The 18,327-nt window shown below is 33.8% G+C and overlaps 1 protein-coding gene across 1 annotated transcript in view; it reads right to left on the reverse strand.

The window, feature by feature from the left end:
* Nucleotides 1-18,123, reverse strand: part of LOC150109552 (uncharacterized) — a 196,889-nt gene extending 178,766 nt beyond the window's left edge. The window contains exon 1 of the mRNA XM_090402640.1: nt 17,769-18,123. Coding sequence (XP_090258766.1) covers nt 17,769-18,123 — 355 coding nt within the window. The remainder of the gene's footprint in view (nt 1-17,768) is intronic.
* Nucleotides 18,124-18,327: the final 204 nt, after the last annotated feature.

The raw sequence follows: 18,327 nt of genomic DNA on the forward strand, positions 1-18,327 counted from the left end.
TTTACAAGTTGTAATCCTCAACCAGCATTTATCTGGCAGATTGGAAATAGGCTCTTATCCAGCCTGTCCCCAAAAACAGGAGATAAATATCACCCATCCAAGTATCGTCCTATTGATCTGACCTAAGTACTCTTCAAAATAATGGAAAAAGGTCATCCACAGCCAACTGATTCCATTACTTGGGCTCATCAACTCTTTAGGGATCACCAATATGGATTCCAACGTTCTTGTTCCACAGCAGATCTCCTACCTAACCTCTTCTATCTTTGGACACATGCCATGAAAAAGTTTGGAGAACTCAAGTGGTTACTCTTGATATTTCCAAGCCATCTGATTGGGTGTGGCATCATGGCTTTCTTACCAAGCTACTATCTTATGATATTCTTCTTTCTCTCTCTTTCTCTCAGTGAATGAATTGCCATTTTCTTCTCCAGTTATACAATGAAGATTATAGTGGGTAGTTTCCTTTCATTAGATTTTTCAATCAATGCTGGTGTTTCCCACGGCTCTGTGCTTTCACCTACTCTTCCTGCTTTACACCAATGATCTCTCTCTGACATTCAATCATATTCAGACCTTTGCTAAATTTGTTATATCTCCACTCTTCTTTCTCATTTTCTAAACCTTGCAATCCTCAGATAATCAGCACTTGAACATTTTTAACCAATGCTGTCAACACTATCTCCTTGCCATTTTCAAGTGGGTGTGAAGAACTTCACTGACACCAAAACACAGTCCTGTTATTTCCAGGAAGAAAGACTATTCCTCAATCTTGACAATATCTTGTTTGCCAGTCAGGACTAGTTTTCTTTTCTTGGGTTAACTCTCACAGTACACTTGTATACTCAACTCCTGACACTTTACGAAGATCAAATCTGCCCAATAGTATTTCCATGGGCAGTGCTCCTCTGAATTAGCAACTACCATCCCTCTACTTTCCTCTAATCATGTATGAACATAAGCAGCTGCAAGTCAATATCCTTATACAATTCAGTTACAAGCTCAATGAACCAACTTCTCATCCTCTGATTTCATTCTCTATACCTCTGCACTTTGGAACAGTCTTTGCCATACCATTTTCCTCCATTAATTATTATCCTCAGATCTTCAAGAGACATATTAACAAATTCCTTTCTTCTTTCTCTTGCCCATACATGGCACTGTAATTTCATAGGTCTTAGGACCTTCTGTGTATGAGGTGGATATTAAAAAAAAATTACGATTCATTATAAAATGTATCCACTCACCTAAATTTAGCTTTCAATGGACAATTTTATTAACAATGGTAGATTTGTGTGTTCAATTGGAGAGTGGCTGTCTAGAAGGTATCAGTAAGTTGCATGTGGCGAAGCAATATCCCCAAAGTAGACAGTTACTAGTGGTTTCCCCCCCACCACCACCCCAGGAGTCTGTTTTAGGAGGGCCACTGTTTAAGTTTGTATGTAAATGACATTGAGAAGGGCTTGAATGATGATATACAGTTGTTTGCAGATGATGCAAAGTTGGGAAGAGCTATAAGGTTACAGAAACAGATGCTGTAATCTTGAAAGAGGACTTGAATAATTTGTGAATGGGTGGGTGTGTTAGCTTCCCGTTTAATGTGGTAAAATGTAAGCTTTTAAAATTTGGGAAGCAAAGATGAGGAATATAGAGTATGAGATTAGTGGGGGGATATCTTAGAGGAAGTGGAGAATATGATATGATATATCCCCACTAATCTTGATAGCAACTTGAAATTTTCAGGGACATTTTGTTAAAATTATGATGGCAGCATAATGAATTATGGCAATGATACTGAGAATGCTGCAACTAAGGACATTCTGATTTCACTATACAAGGCTTTGATTAAACTGCATTACTGTACACAGATTTATTCACCTGATTTTCAAAAAGATGAAGTTGCTGTTGTTGGAGAGGGTTCAGAGACAATTGACTTAGTCGATTTTGGATCTCTGGAATGTTGAGTATGAGAACAGATTGAGAGAATGCAAACTGCAGAGCCTAATCGATAGGGGAGGGGGGGCACATGATCATGATATATAAGCTGGTAAGGGGTAATTACCAGATTAAAGTGAATGAGATTTTTCATATGATGGCTGGAGACAGGGGAAGAAGAGGCTATCCTTGGAAGCTGTATAAGGAGGTTGAGGAGTATGATTTATGCATGGAGAATGATTGGAATGTATTGCCTGAAAGTGTAGTGAGTGCAGAGAAAGAGAATGCATTTATGCCATTGTATGATGAGCTATTTATGAGAATGGGACCTTCCACGATGAATCTTTTGACACATGGAGGTCTAATGATGATAATTTTTTATTATTGTATTTGCATAGATGTTTCATTTTCTATTTATTAAGTTTAGCATATGCACCTTTTGAGTCCTTACATCAACATCTTTAGCTCTCTTCCCATTACCAGTATTTAAATTTTGAAAGAAATTTGAAATATTTGTTTCAATATGTCAAAATTGTTTTGAAACAATTTTTTTCCCAATAAAAAAAAAGTTTTCTTGTTTTTGCTTTGTAAAAAGTTCTGTTTTCTTTGGAATTATTTTCAAACCACCTTTTAGCAAACAAAATATGATTAGTTAATTTTTGGTATGTGCATGGCTATGTAGATATCCGAAATAAACTTGCAAATAATAATAATTATTATTACATGACACCTCCAGGGAGTCCAAAGACTCATCGAGGGACTCATCGGGTACCTACTCTACCATTTTCTGTTTCCATCAACTGCAACAATCCACAACTACACCAACGGCATCTAATGCCCATCACCACCACTAGTATTTTCACAGACAATCACAAACACCCATGCTTACAGCAGGATTCGAACCCGCAGCCTTTTGGCTGGAGAGCGGATACGCTAACCACTCGACCAACCAGACTGGCAAATTAATTAGCAAACAAAAGTAATTTATACCTGTTTTCAAACATGATTTAGCAATAATATAAATAATAACAGACATTCTTGTTGTACTCCAGATAGAGTTCAGAAAGATCATGACTAATATCTATAATGAAGTACCTGGAATTGCATTTGAATTTATTATAACCTTACTTTATGAAGTTTATCTTCGGTGGCATTCTATTATTTTGAAATGCACTCCACACACAATCTTTAGCAATGGAATTTTAGGGTTTTTTTTTTCATAATCTGTATTATAAATAATAAAAATAAATAAAAAAGTAAAAAGTAAATATAAAAAATTGAAACTCACTTGACTTTAACTAAAGGTAGTCCTCGACTTATGATGATTTGCATTTACGACGGCCAAAAATTATTATTAAAAATTCTCTAATTTAACTTTGCCGCCAGCATATATACAGTACATACATATATAACATTGCTTTTGTATACGCATCACGGCGTCACCATTAATCGACAAGCAGAGTTTATCACCAATAGCTGCTGTTATGATTCACCCACTTCTAATTATCACAGCCTTTGGCACGTTAGTTGCTAATTAGCAGTCAAAGCGTTCATCTCTCTTGTTGCAATTTTTGTATCTCGTCATATCCCTATCCCATCCAGTAAAAGAAGTAATACTACTGATGAAAATTCCAACATAAAAAAGGAGGCAAGGAAAGCTTTAAGTTTAGATGTTAAAATGAAGGTCATTAAAGCATATGACAAAAGAAAGAAAGTCAGTGAAATAGCACGAGAAGAAAAACTATCGCATTCAACTATTTCAACAATTATAAAAGATAAATCAAGAATAATGGAGGCAGCTAAAGGGGCAATTAATATGAAATGTACAATTTTAACAACAAAAAAAAGAAGGGCAATTCATGTAATGGAGAAGCTTTTAATGATATGGATAGATGATCAAATCTACAAGAATATTCCTCTCAGTTTGTTTATGATTCAAACAAAAGCACTATTTGACAATTTAAGGAAACAACAAGAAGATAAATATAGGTGAGCATACATTTAATGCTAGTAAAGGTTGGTTTTATAGATTCAAAAGCCGATTTAACTTACATAACATACGAATAACGGAAGAAGCTGCTAGTTCCGATTTTGAAACTGCCAAATGCTTTTATCATCTCTTTTAGATTTTTCAAGAAAAATCTAAAGATGAAGGCTATTTACTAGAGCAGATTTTTAATGTAGATGAAACCGGACTGTTCTGGAAAAGAATGCCAGAACGAACTTATATTCACAGAGAAGCTACATCGCCACCTGGTTTTAAGGCATTTAAAAATAGGATTGCACTTCTTCTTAGAGGAAATGTTGATGGTTTTAAATTAAAACCATTTCTTGTTTACCATTCACAACACCCCAGAGCTTTGAAAAACATTGACAAGAATAAGTTGCCAGTTTACTTCAGGAGTAATCCTAAGGCTTGGATGACAATTGTTTTATTTCAGAAGTACGTGCCTACTGTTCTGATAAAACATTCCTTTTAAAATTCTATTGCTGCTTGACAATGCTCCAGGACATCCTCTTCATATTGGCGATTTGAATGAAAATATAAATGTGATGTATCTACTGCCCAATACAACAGCTGTGATTCAACCTATGGTTCAATTGCTACATTCAGGACATATTATCTGAAAACTACATTTTCTCAAGCAACAACAACGATGGTGAACGATGCTATAACGTTACACGATTTTTGGAAAAATTACAATATTAACCAATGTATCCAGAACATTGGAAGTATCAAAACAATGTATGCGAGGAATTTGGAAGAAGTTACTATCGCAGGAGACACTCGAAGAGTACAAATTGGATCTGAAATCATTGAAATTGCAAGAAAATTGGATCTGAAATCAATATTACCGATATAGAAGAATTAGCAGATCGCGAAGAAGGTGAGCTGACTGATCAAGATTTGATTTTCCAAAATGAAACAGTTGTAAAAGAAGAAAGGAATAATGAGGAAGATGAAGAAGAGAAATCATTAAAAAAAATTTACTGTAAAAGGATTAGCTGAAGTATTTTCTGAACTAAATCAAGGCCTTCAGCTACTCAAAAATATGGATCAAGACACTGATTGCTTCACCAAAGTCTAAAAGCAAATTCGAGAAGCGGTCTGATGTTATCATGAAATATATGAAGAAAAAAACCCAACAGACAACATTAACCAATTTTCTGATTAAAAAAGCTGTTGGGATCGCGAGAAATAATCATATCGTCCAAACGAGTGACAGTTACTCACCTGTTTAATTAACAACACCGTTAATAAGTTTTTTGTTTATGTTAACTAATATTTAAAGAAATCTCAAATTAAAGTAAGTGCACCATTTTTAATATGTGTTTATGTATTTTTTTCTTAAATTTTTCTTTCTTAATTTTGTTTTTATGTATGCTAATAAATAATTTATAAATGTTTACGTAAGTTTATACATTTTAACTGTTTTAAGTTAAATAGAAACCTAACTTATGAAAATATTATAACAGAAATCAAACAAATGAAGAATTTAAAAAAGTCCTTGTCTTACAACAGAGACGTTGGAACAGAACCGTGTCGTAAGTTGAGGACTACCTGTATTATTCTTGAGGTGTTAATGTAGTCTAAACAAGATCTATTTAGCCTACAATGTAACTGCAGTCTTCTCATGCCCTCACCTAAAATATTTAAGATTCTTCAAAGGATGATCTTGTAAATAACACATAGCAGGCTAATGCCCTTCTAATTATTACAATTCCCCAAATTTCCTTTCTTTGGTATTTTTACTATTATACTAATCACTTGTGAATGTCTCTGTTTCCCAAATACCTTAGAACATGGACAGAGGGCACCCATGATGAGTCTTTTGACTTCACGGAGGACTGGTGTTAATAATAATAGTAATCTGTAATATAGTTCACCTGCTGATTAGAGGTCCCTCAACACTTCTGCGCATGTCAGAAAAAGGAGAATCCATTCTGATAATAGGGTAATCAGTCTGTCTTCTGGGATGAGTTTGTTTATTATTACAGGTCGGAAAATTTAGCTTTTCTTTTACGAACATTGCTGTTTTTAAAGTGTAACTATTTTGCTTGTATAACAGTTGGAAAAATGTACGTAGAGTGTTAACAAAATTAAAAAAGGTATAGCATAAAACAAAAATGTAACTAAGTTTATTTTTAAGAAAGTTTTCTATAAAATAAAAATAATTATACAGAAAAACAGAAATTATTTCAAATGAACTTAGATATTCTAAACTTACAATTGAGAGAACTGAGACACTTTAATGTCCTAAACTGTTTGTAGATCCCTTCTTGGGATCTACAAACAAATGGTTCGTTTGTAGATCCCAAGTCTACAAACGAACCATTTGTAGACTTGGGATCTACAAATGGTGGGCGAACTATAGCTGTGATGTAAGTTTTTAGAACTTCTGCATTAATGGTATCATGTCCTGCAGCTTTACCATTTTTCATTACATTAATACCCTTTTTAAACTTAATTTAGATGGTGAGCTGGTATTAATTTTTAACTACTCTATTTTTTTTTTAATTTCTATTTTTATTCTATCACAGTCTTGATGAATCATTTCTAATTTATTTTCATCAGTTGCAGTATCTGATAGTCTGCCTAAAGTATATTTTTCCAATTTCATTTTGCTAACATCTTCTGTCATTACTGATTACAAGAGTCTATACACTTGCACAGAATTGTTAACAATAAATAAATAAAAAAAACAAGTTACTTATTTCATTCTTCGTGTACATAGTTCTTCCAGAAACTTCAGTATGAGAAAGCTACTTAACAAACCTCTGTGCCAAATCTGATCACATACCTAAAGAGATATCAAAGCAATCACTCAAGTTTCTCTAAACTTTCCCATAGGATTCTGTTATAGCAAGTGGAATTTTTCTTTTCAGCATACCTTGGTATACAGAGCAGTTTCACAAAAAAGATGCATGTATTTTAAATATAGATATTTTCCAAAGTATGTAGTAATGGTTTGAAAAAAATATAGTTAAGTAGTGATCATTACATCACCAAAGATAGTTAACTCTTCAACCACGCAGACTTTTCTGCATGTCCATTCCAATCAGCAGGGAATTGAAGATGACAATAGTTTAAAAAAAAGAAAGGTGTGTTTTAGGTACACAGAATGGTTAGAACCATCAAAAAACACTAAAAGTACTCACTTATCAATCAAATATTGGTCAATGTAGTCAAATACAGATCAATATATAGTCTGATCAAGGCTTTATACTGTGCAGAGCTTAGGTCACAAAATTATGGGGATATGCAGTGGTGTGCTAGAGCCAGTTTGCGTGAGTCAGTTGTGAAATTTTCAAGAATTTTGGGAGCCTGTTATTAAACCAACCATGGCTATAAATTTACTGTAGAGCAGCACACATACACACACACACACACACACTTCAATCCAGATGGCTTCAGACTTCTAAGGCATTCCTTAACTGCATCAGTCACCTACATCTTGGTTTAATTCAGAGACTTTCATGCCATCTTGGCATCAACACCTGTTTTGATGATCTCTTCCTCTCCCATTCTGTTTAAATGACCATATTACCTGAGATTATTGATATTATGAGATTGTTAATTGATATTAAGATATTAAAAAAACTACCTTAATTTTTCTCAGAATTCAATATCTGTGGTCTCTAGTCCTTGATGAAGTGCTTTATTTCCAACCCAACTCTCAGATCCATAACTTAAAACTGGCTTTAATATCGTTTTGATTACTTATACTTTTAGTGATTTAGCAAGTTTATCTCTTATCCCATAAAAGTTTTACTGACTCCCCACCATACCAGCTTTGCTTATTCTGTTGTCTATTTCCATATTTAATTTTCCATCTTCACTAAAAATTCCTAAACAGCTGAAATATTTTACTTGTTCTATAGCTTCCCAAGGAGAATGCAGATGAAGTTTTCTATGTTCTTGCCTATTTTCATAGTTATGGTCCTTTTTATTACCAATTTTTATGCCAAATTTGTTTCAGTTGTTATTCAGTTTAGTTAGAGAATCATGGATCTGCAAGGATTCTCTTTCCTTTCCACATGTCTACAGAATCACCCTGTCTATTTGGTATCCAATATATTGGATAGACAGGATGGACTACCTTAAGCAGGGAAAAAAAAAAAAAACAGACATTAAAAAACATGGCATGGTCAAATAAAAAGTGGGTTAGCACAAATATTACTTTAAATCACATTTTACAAGGGTTGTTTTAAAAGTTTGGTAAATTTCCAATAGATGGCGACACAATTTGTTCATGTATACCAGTGTCGACACGTATCATCTTTTTCATGACCCCTGGCAAAATTTAGTGCATTCAAGTGGGATCTGACTATATACAATATGGTCAGGAAACAGCAGCAGCACAACCAAGAGGTTTATCAAACTGAGTTATATAGACAGAAAAGAAATCAGAATGCTCTGCTCTGTATGCATTAAACAACTCCAGATGGACTGCACAAGAATAGAAAAAAGCTGATGCTGGAATATATACTGGAATCATGCATATGCAAATACATATTCTCAGCATTGTACATGCAGTGAAACAAAAAAATGATTCACAGTGAAATATGGCTGACAGAGAAGGACATTGTTACAGAAATAGAATGTAATAGGTTCAATATATTCAAGAGAGCGAAAGTGGAATATGATGGCAAAGAAGCTAAATCCAACCAGAATAGAAATTCTTATAGTGATGAAAACATGAGCAATACAGACAATGGGCTGTTCGGCGTCAGATAGAGGTTAACAACAGAGTACAGAACTGGATGCTGCTACAGACCAGGATTATCCAAAGTGTACTGCAGAGACAAATCTTATAGATAATACAAGGAAGATAATCATTATGGATAATTTTAACTATGAAGTTAAAAGACAAGGGAAAAAGAATTTACAGAATTACTGAGGGAAAAAGCAGCACATGGAGAATAATTAATAGAAAAATCATCTTTCTAGGGAACTTCAATGACCAGAATTCAAACTAGCTTCTGTTCTCTAATTCCATTGATCAAGCAGGGAAAAAATACCAACATGTTTGCTATTAGCAAATAATCTAACACAAATTATTCATGTATCTTCCAGAATGCTTGATATTAAAAATACTCTGAACCATTTTTACTCAGTTCTCTGATAAATAGTGTTAAATATCAGCTCACTTCATGATAACTCAGAACAACACCATCTATATTTCCTACACAAGATCAAGAATGACAACACCTTGCCATTCTCGATCTTGTGTCTTTTGGCAACTAACTACAATATGGTCAAATGGGATGAATGTTGGGATTTCTATCCCAGAACTCCTGATCCAAACACTCTTCCAGACTGAAATAATACACACAGAACTAAAAGCCTCCATATATTATGTCCAAAACCTTAATCTACTATCTAAGCCTTGTTTCTTCAAGAACAAGAGTTCACTTAGGAAAAGTGCAAGTTTCTGACATAGGATTGCTATGGTTTAAACGGAGTTTTATTCTTTTTTGTTTCTACCTGGTCTCTGATGACAACTAACAGCGTGAAATAGTTGTCAGGCCAGTGAAACTAGAAAAGCACTAATAAAAGGCAAATATATGTGGGCCTTTGGGCAGAGCTTGTTGTCTTTAAAGAAGCACAATCCATTGACGAGAGTTATCTTCCAAACGCGTGGATAGGCTTATGTGTTCATCACACATGTTGAATTGGATTTAAACGGTATTGATGTGAACACAAATTAATAAGAAAATAACTATTTATTAAATTAAAAGTTAATATTTTGCTGGTATTATATCCAGCATCTTCAGAGCATACAAACAAAGTTTGTTACAAATGCGAGACAACCACAATTTGGTGTAACAGTGGGCTAGTATAAGTAATTGCAACATAAAAAACACAAGACTACAGTCCTAATATGGCACCATCTAAGTTAAAAAAAAAAAAAAAAAAACAGTAGTTCAAAGTTTTGAAGAAAAAAAATATATATATATAGTAGTCCTTAAAAGTATTGAAAAATAGTAGTCCAATGTTTGAAAAAATTAAAATAAAAATAACTATTAATTTCGTCTTAGGATGACTGTCTCCCAAATCTTTGGTAGATTTATACAGCCATACTTGTTAAGGTTTGGAGTATGTTTTAAGGCTTCTGTTGATTCCAGGAACAACCGCTCTGACTTGTAGAAGCTTTTGTGCAGTACTTTTGTTTTTTTCCAATTGATCCTGTGTGCTGGGGTATCCAAAGCAGGGTCTGCCAGACCCGACTTGCCATAACGAAAGAGCCGGATATATTTCTTGTGTTCACTGAGGCAGATGTCCACAGTTCTTCCTGTCTGTCCATAGTAGGCTCGATGACAAGAATAGGGCACTTCATAGACTCCTGGATGTGATAAAGGAGTGAAAGGAGTCAACAAAATCAAACCCTTTCACGTTAAAACACCCAGAATATATGGAGCTCCAAAAATTCACAAACAAGGTACACCTTTACGCCTTATTGTAGATAGTATAAACAGTCCTACATATAAACTAGCTAAACTACTAGCCATTTGCACAAACAATTCTCCCTCTTTTGTTAATAAAAATTCTACCCACCTAAAAAGTATTTTAGAAAACAGCACCTTAAATAGTTCAGACCTAATGGTGAGTTTTGATATCACCTCATTATTCACTAATGTACCATTGACTGAAACATTTAACTTACTAAATTCACAATTTCCCCCTGATATATTTCAGTTATTTAAATTCACAGTACAGGCAGGTTATTTTACATGGAAAACGAAAATATACAAACAATTAAATTGGACAGCTATGAAACCCCCCTTTCTCCCCCCTTAGCCAACTTCTACATAGAACATCTGGAAAAGCTAGCTATCAACACAGCCACTCTCAGACCTAGTCTCTGGCTACGCTATGTTGATGATGTGTTTGCTATTTGGCCACATGGCCCAGACACACTGAATACATTTTTAATGCATCTAAATAGCCAGCACCCTAAAATCCACTTTACAATGGAACTAGAAGCCAATGACTACCTGCCCTTCCTGGACACACTGATCACACATGTTCCAGATGGTTCCTTATCATTTTCGGTTTATAGAAAACCCACAAATACAGGAAGATACTTACACAAACAATCACACCATCATCTTTCTCAACAATATGGTTTAAAAACACTAACCCATAGAGCTAGAGCAATCTGTTCCAATGACACTGCTCTCACTGCTGAACTTTCTCACCTGTGCCACACCTTCCTAACCAATGGCTATAATCCCATTAAATACTAAATGCTACCCAGAAATCCCCCCCCCCACTATCTACCACAGAAGACTACAACAAAACTAATACCATTCCATACATTAAAGGCACAACTGAAAAGATATCTAGGGTGCTTAACAAACACCAACTGCGCACTGTATTAAAACCTTATGTGAAATTGGCAACTCTCATCCGTTCACCTAAAGCCAGATTCACTCCTTTATCACATCCAGGAGTCTATAAAGTGCCCTTTTCTTGTCATCGAGCCTACTATGGACAGACAGGAAGAACTGTGGACATCTGCCTCAGTGAACACAAAAAATATATATCGGCACTTTTGTTATGTCAAGTTGGGTCTGGCAGACCATGCTTTGGATACCCCAGCACACAGGATCAATTGGAAAAAAACAAAAGTACTGCACAGAAGCTTCTACAAGTCAGAGCAGTTGTTCCTGGAATCAACAGAAGCCTTAAAACATACTCCAAACCTTAACAAGTATTGCTGTATAAATCTACCAAAGATTTGGGAGACAGTCATCCTAAGACCAAATTAATATTTATTTTATTTTTTTCAAACTTTGGACTACTATTTTACAAAACTTTTAAGGACTATTATTTGGACTACTATATATATATTTTTTATTTAACTTAGATGGCGCCATATTAGGACTTTAGTCTTGTGTTGCATGCTGCAATTACTTATACTAGCTCCACTGTTACACCAAATTGTGGTGGTCTCGCATTTGTAACAAGCTTTGTGTGCTCTGAAGATGCTGGATATATAATACCAGCAAAATATTAGCTTTTAAGTTAATAAATAGTTATTTTCTTATCAATCTGTGTTCACATCAGTACTGTTTAAATCCAGTTATCTTCCAAGCTCTCTGGTCTATACATTTCAATACATTCAGTTATGAAATAAGGATGGATTTATAATATCCCTTATTTCTATTAGTTTGGTCAACATAGTAAGCAGCTTGTAATCTTTTCATCACAAAATGCATAACCATTTTAGATATCATACCATTGTCCATACAGTTGACAATTTATATTATCCTGCAAGCTTTCTACATCTTGTTTTACTATTATACTATTTTTTTTCATCCCAAAATGCATAACCATTTTAGGTATCATACGATTGTCCATACAGTTGACAATTTATATTATCCTGCAAGCTTTCTACATCTTGTTTTACTATTATACTATTTTTTTTACTTGTTTTACTATTATTTACTATTTACTATTTTACAGCAATCTGAATATTTCTTTTTAAATCATTTCTTATATCACTAATATACAAATAAAATAGCTACAAAGAGCCCTGCTGCAAAACATTAGTTACCTGCCTTCTCCTGGATACTTATATACTTGTATCTATCCACCAGCAACCCTCATATCTATATTGCCAACTTAACATTAATCCATATTTGTTCCAATTTGTGTAACAGAGTTCTGTGTGGTATTTGATCAAATGCCTTTGAAAAGCCCAACAATATTATTGTGTAGCCATTCCCTTTACCAAACTCAACTATCATTCTACAAAACCGCTGTTCTCCACTGAGTATGATATTCATCTATTCCTGAATTTTGCCTTTGGTCAATTTCTTCAATGCTTGTACCACCACTATCAGATTATAGTTATCAGTCTGTATCTAAAGATATGGACTGATCTATAATCTGCTAACTATATCTTGGAGTCTCCTTTATGCAACAGAATTGTTTTGCCCTTTCTTACCTTACCATAAATGAGAAACAGTCTAGTCAGAAGCAATACTAATTGTTTTGCACATTTCTATGGTATGCTGGCTAATATCAAATTTAATATCATAGCTGTATTTGCACCATCTCAAGTACCAGCAATTTATTTACCTCTATTCCAGCAACAGTTCCTGTCATATCTCTCCATGCAACATTTCCACCTTGATGATAAATACTTTTTAGAAGACTTGCAAAGTGACCACATAACTTGATTATTTCATCTGTTTCAGCCACCGCCATGCTACCGGTTTCAATATATAAGGCGGACCGGAAAGTAATCAATTATTTTTAAGGTAATTTTTAGCCGATTGTTTTTTTTTATTAAAGAACACAAATTATTAAATTTGATTTATTTAAATATTAGCATTACTTTCCTATTTAAAAAATCTTTTTTTTTTTTTTTTAATTTTAGATCATTTTTTTTAATATGACGGACTTTAAAGTTGAAGAGCACCATTTACATCACTGTATGCTGTTTTTGTTTCACCAAGGAAAGAATGCTACCGAGGCTACCAAAGTCATTTGCTCAACTTATGGAGACGTATTGAAGGTTAACAAATGTCAACGATGGTTTAGGAGATTTGCAGAAAAAAATTTTGATCTCTCTGATCATCCTCGATCTGGAAGACCTCTTACTCTAGATGACAGTGCTCTTAAGACTTTCATTGAATCAGATCCAAAACAAACCATGCGAGAATCAGCAGAGAAACTTAATTCATCATGGTCAACTGTCCAAGAGCACTTACATAAGAGTGTCAAGGTTCGTAAACAGGGTGTATGAGTACTGCATGAACTGTCAGAAAACAATAAAGCACAGAGACAGGCGATTTGCAATTCATGATTGACCAGACAACCAATGATCCCTTTTTGGAATGAGTCGTAACTGGTGACGAAAAATGGGTGTTGTATAAGAATAATAAATGCAAAAAACAGTGGCTTCCTCCAAATCAAACTCCAATTCCAACACCTAAAGATGGACTTCATCCACAAAAGGTTCTGTTGTGCGTTTGGTGGGATATTCATGAAATTATTCATTACGAACTCACGGAACAAGGTACGACTATCACAGCAGCCATCTACTGTGAACAATTAGAGCGACTACATCAAGCATTGTTAATCAAACATCCTGCGCTTGTCAACCGGAAAGGGGTAATTTTACAGCAAGATAATGCAAAACCACATTCTGTAAGAATCAAGAAAAAATTAGGCAGGATGGGAACTTCTACCACATCCTTCATATTCGCCGGATATTGCCCCTAGTGACTATCCTTATTCAGGTCCTTAGAACACAGTATAAGAAACAATATCATTTTGATATCATTTTTTGCCTCTGAACTGAGAATTTTGAACATAACCATCCTTGTCTATCGATTGAATCAAAAGCCTTTGAGAAATCTATGAAGTTAAAGATTAGAAGAAGATTTTTATCTACAGCTCCTAGCAAACTTCTAAGTTAGTGGATCAATTCAACAGTGCTTCTGATTTCCAAAAAACCTGCTTGATTTTTGAGGTGTTACATATGAGTCAATTTGATTTAGAAGCATCCTGTTATAGGTTTTCAGCATGGTAGGAAATAGTGCGATTCTGGGTTGTTTAGATAGCTTTTTTTAAGGGGGTGGGGGGGGGGGAATTTAGCATTATCAGGCTTTCTCTCCATTGTGAAGGAATGCTGAATGCAGCTAGAGTTCTATTAGAGACATTTAACTGTTTCTAAAGTGCTTTTCCTCCATTTTAATAGCCTCTACTGTTATACCATCCAATCCATGTACTTTCTCATTCTTTTTGGTTTTTAGTGCAATTTCAAATTCTCACATTGTAAAATTGTTACACATAATGGAAATTTTTTTTTTTTGTAAATATTTCTGGCAGAGAATCTGTAGGTTCAATGAAGAATTATTCAACAGTTTTTCAAAGTTAGAAAAAGTTAGAAGAAACACACGTATAAACCACAGTGAAAATTATTTAATTGTAAATATTTCATCCTAAGTATCTTAGGACATCACCAGTACAGTATTTAAACAAAATTAGGAATTACATACAGTTAGGGCGCATGATTACAACAGAATCTCATGAAAACATGCATAATGTGGGAAGTAGTACAAAAAAAAAAAAAAAAAAAAAACCTTAATTATTTAACACAATTTTGTATGATAATTTCCCATACTTTAGGAATAGTAAGAACGTCGTTACAGTTTAGGTTTGGTCTGTGTAGTAGGGCTTCAGAACTTTCTTTGTATAAACGTTCATGTTTAAATAAAGATCTATGTAAAAGGTCCAAACCATAGGATCCATTGGGAAAAGGCTAAACTTTTACATAGATCTTTATTTAAACATGAACATTTATACAAAGAAAGTTCTGAAGCCCTACTACACAGACCAAACCTAAACCACAACGACGTTCTTACTATTCCTAAAGTATGGGAAATTATCATACAAAATTGTGTTAAATAATTAAGGGTTTTTTTTTTGTACTACTTTAGCACGTTATGCACGTTTTCATGAGATTCTATTGTAATCATGCGCCCTAACTGTATGTAATTCCTACTTTTGTTTAAATACTGTACTGATGATGTCCTAAGATACTTAGGATGAAATATTTACAATTAAATAATTTTCACTGTGGTTTATACGTGTGTTTCTTCTAATTATGAACGCACCACAGGTTTCGTTATTTAAAAAGGTTTTTCAAAGTGGTTCTTCCACGCTAAGAGTTTTTCATTTTTGTCTTCAATACTAGTGGTAGGAAATTGAAGGTAGCAGAAGAAAGGGTTGATATAAATGATCCAGGTGAAGATTTTGTAGCTGCCGATGTGACAGACTGATTTGAAAAATGAGGTAGATTAACTGGAGGTGCTCAAAATATTGAAAAATATCAGTGTGAACACAGCAGTGGAAATGGATGACATGTTGGCATGTGTGCTATAAGAATGTTCAAAAGAACTGGCAGAGCCTCTATAGCTCAGTAGTGCTGGATCCTATTTGTTCTTAATCTATACTTTGGATCCGACATGATTATAATTACGATGTTCTTAACTAATTGATAAGTTGCGAGTTGATTTCTAATTCAAATATAGAGAAAATTTATATTTAAAGACTGCGCCACTCTATATCTGAATTAGTTCAAGAATTGAAGAAAAATCAACCTTCAACTATTTCTCCTTAAAATATATACTGGCCGAGTATATTTGACTTACTTAATTTACACGCTTTGGTTCGAATATTTTATGAATGGTGCAGTAAAAGAGATTCAGGCAAAATACAACTTTAGATAAACAAAAACAAACATTTAATTTTAAAATCCCAAATTTTACACTTAAGTTTAAAAAATCAGTAATTAGGATATCACAAACATTTTGACTCCTCAGGTAAATTCAATCATTCAACTCATACAATGGTAAATCTGTTGTCTCTATAATACAGTCTTCTCACAGTTCCTTAAGTTCCAAATACAACAAAAATTGCAGTGATACCTCTTCACAAACAAACACTTTTAAATATACACTTTAGCTAATTCTCCGCAATAGTTACTGTTAATATAAGGAAATTCTAGGATGAAACTCACACACTTCTCTGTATAGAAATATTAATGGTTGGAATAATCTTACCGATAATCTTCTATCTTCATCTACTTATACATATATACTTTTCATAACTGTTAACACTTTAAACAGTAAACGGCACTAATTAAAATAATTCTTCTAAGCAATAAATGAATTAATCATCGGTCACAATACACATAAACAAACGTTGTTGCATAAAGTACCTCATGAAGTAGGGCAACACAATAATTCGTTAACTTTAGGTTTTATATGCACAGTTGTTCACTCTTCCGGCATTCAATTAATTCTTAGACACTACAATTCTAAACACAGCTATCAGTATACTTCAATTTTACAGCTCTACTATTCTTTAGTAACTTCGTGCTTTGCTTCAAGGTTCTGGGTGTCCTCGAAAGGTCGGCCTTGAAATTAAATCTCAATTCAAGTATTGCTAGTCTATTTAGTAGTCACTCAGCTGTCTTCTGTAGCTATAATTGTTATTCTACAACTTATTAGCTAACCGCCTCTTGACTAGTAGACTTTATTAGCTGCTTGAGTGACTTGCCGACTCGCTATTATCACACTGTGATTCTCGAATGCTCCGATTCCAACCTAATGCTAATCCTCTCTCTCTCTGTTTCCTTATTATTCTCATCTCTTAATAATAATTTCAGCGTTCATCGCTTTTTAATCCGTTGTTCCCGCCTAAATTGTTCTCATGATCTAAAACTCTTTTCAATCAGCCTTCTCTTCACGTGGTGTTCCAAAACTCGCACTCGCTTACTTACATGCATCTCCATGACAACAAAACAAAACATAATAAAATTGAGCTATTACATAACGTTAAACTTCTACAAACAGGAATAAATAGAGAATATTTACATTTCAATTAATGCGCAGTTAAATTATCAAATATAAATTCTATATTAACATAGAAATAAGTTAAATAGCTTGATAATATTTAATACATTCTTATCATTATTAATACATATATCTTTGATTAAATAATTAGATAATAGACAAAATTAAAGTAGTTATATGAATATTAAATTGTAAAATAAGTTGTTTACATTAAATAATATTTACAAGTCTAGCCTTTGTGATGGAAGATCATGTTGGATTCTGAAGCAAATAATAATTACTCTAATCTCTACATAATCAGAATCCAACAAAGGCTTACTCTTCCTTTGAAAAATTTTTTTTTTTAGAAAAATTTTTCACATAAGTTCCATTGGTGGAGGAATCAGATCTTATATTTTCTCCATGAGATTTTACATAGTTTGCACACCTGCTATTCCAGTTTGTGCACTTACTTTCTTTTACTTTTTCTCTTGGATTCCTCTTGTTCCATAATCTAGTAACTAAATGTATTTTATAATTATTATGTAGAAATGTCCTTTTAAGATACAAATCTTGTTTTCTGTCATATAGACTAGTCACCCTGGCACAATTTACTTCAACTGTTGTTTGTTCCTTATTGACAACTTCAGGTTCAGGTTTGGCTATCTGTTGTTGAGAATGTTCATCAGTGTTACATTTTGATTCTGGTAGATAAGGCATAACAGACTGTGTACTACTATCCTCCACAGTTGGTTCAGTTACAAACAGTTCTATTTTATTTGGGGCAAATCTTCTCTCAGGTATATAATACCTTTCCTTCTGTCTCATTGTTCTATTATGCATATAATTGCCATTTGTTCTGACATTTATTTTCCTGCCCATTAGGCATATTTCTTTCTTAAAAAGATCACAGGAGAACTGATATCTTTCTAAGAAATTTGTTCCCAATATGATGTGGGAGCTTATGCTATTGGTTGAGGGGATGATAAGTAAGTCTTGCCAGACACTTAGTTTAAATTCTTTTAGGTAGAT

Source organism: Typopeltis vanoorti, chromosome 2, assembly GCF_054136105.1.
Source record: "Typopeltis vanoorti isolate ZY-2024b chromosome 2, IOZ_Tvanoo_1.0, whole genome shotgun sequence".
NCBI lineage: Eukaryota > Metazoa > Arthropoda > Arachnida > Uropygi > Thelyphonidae > Typopeltis > Typopeltis vanoorti.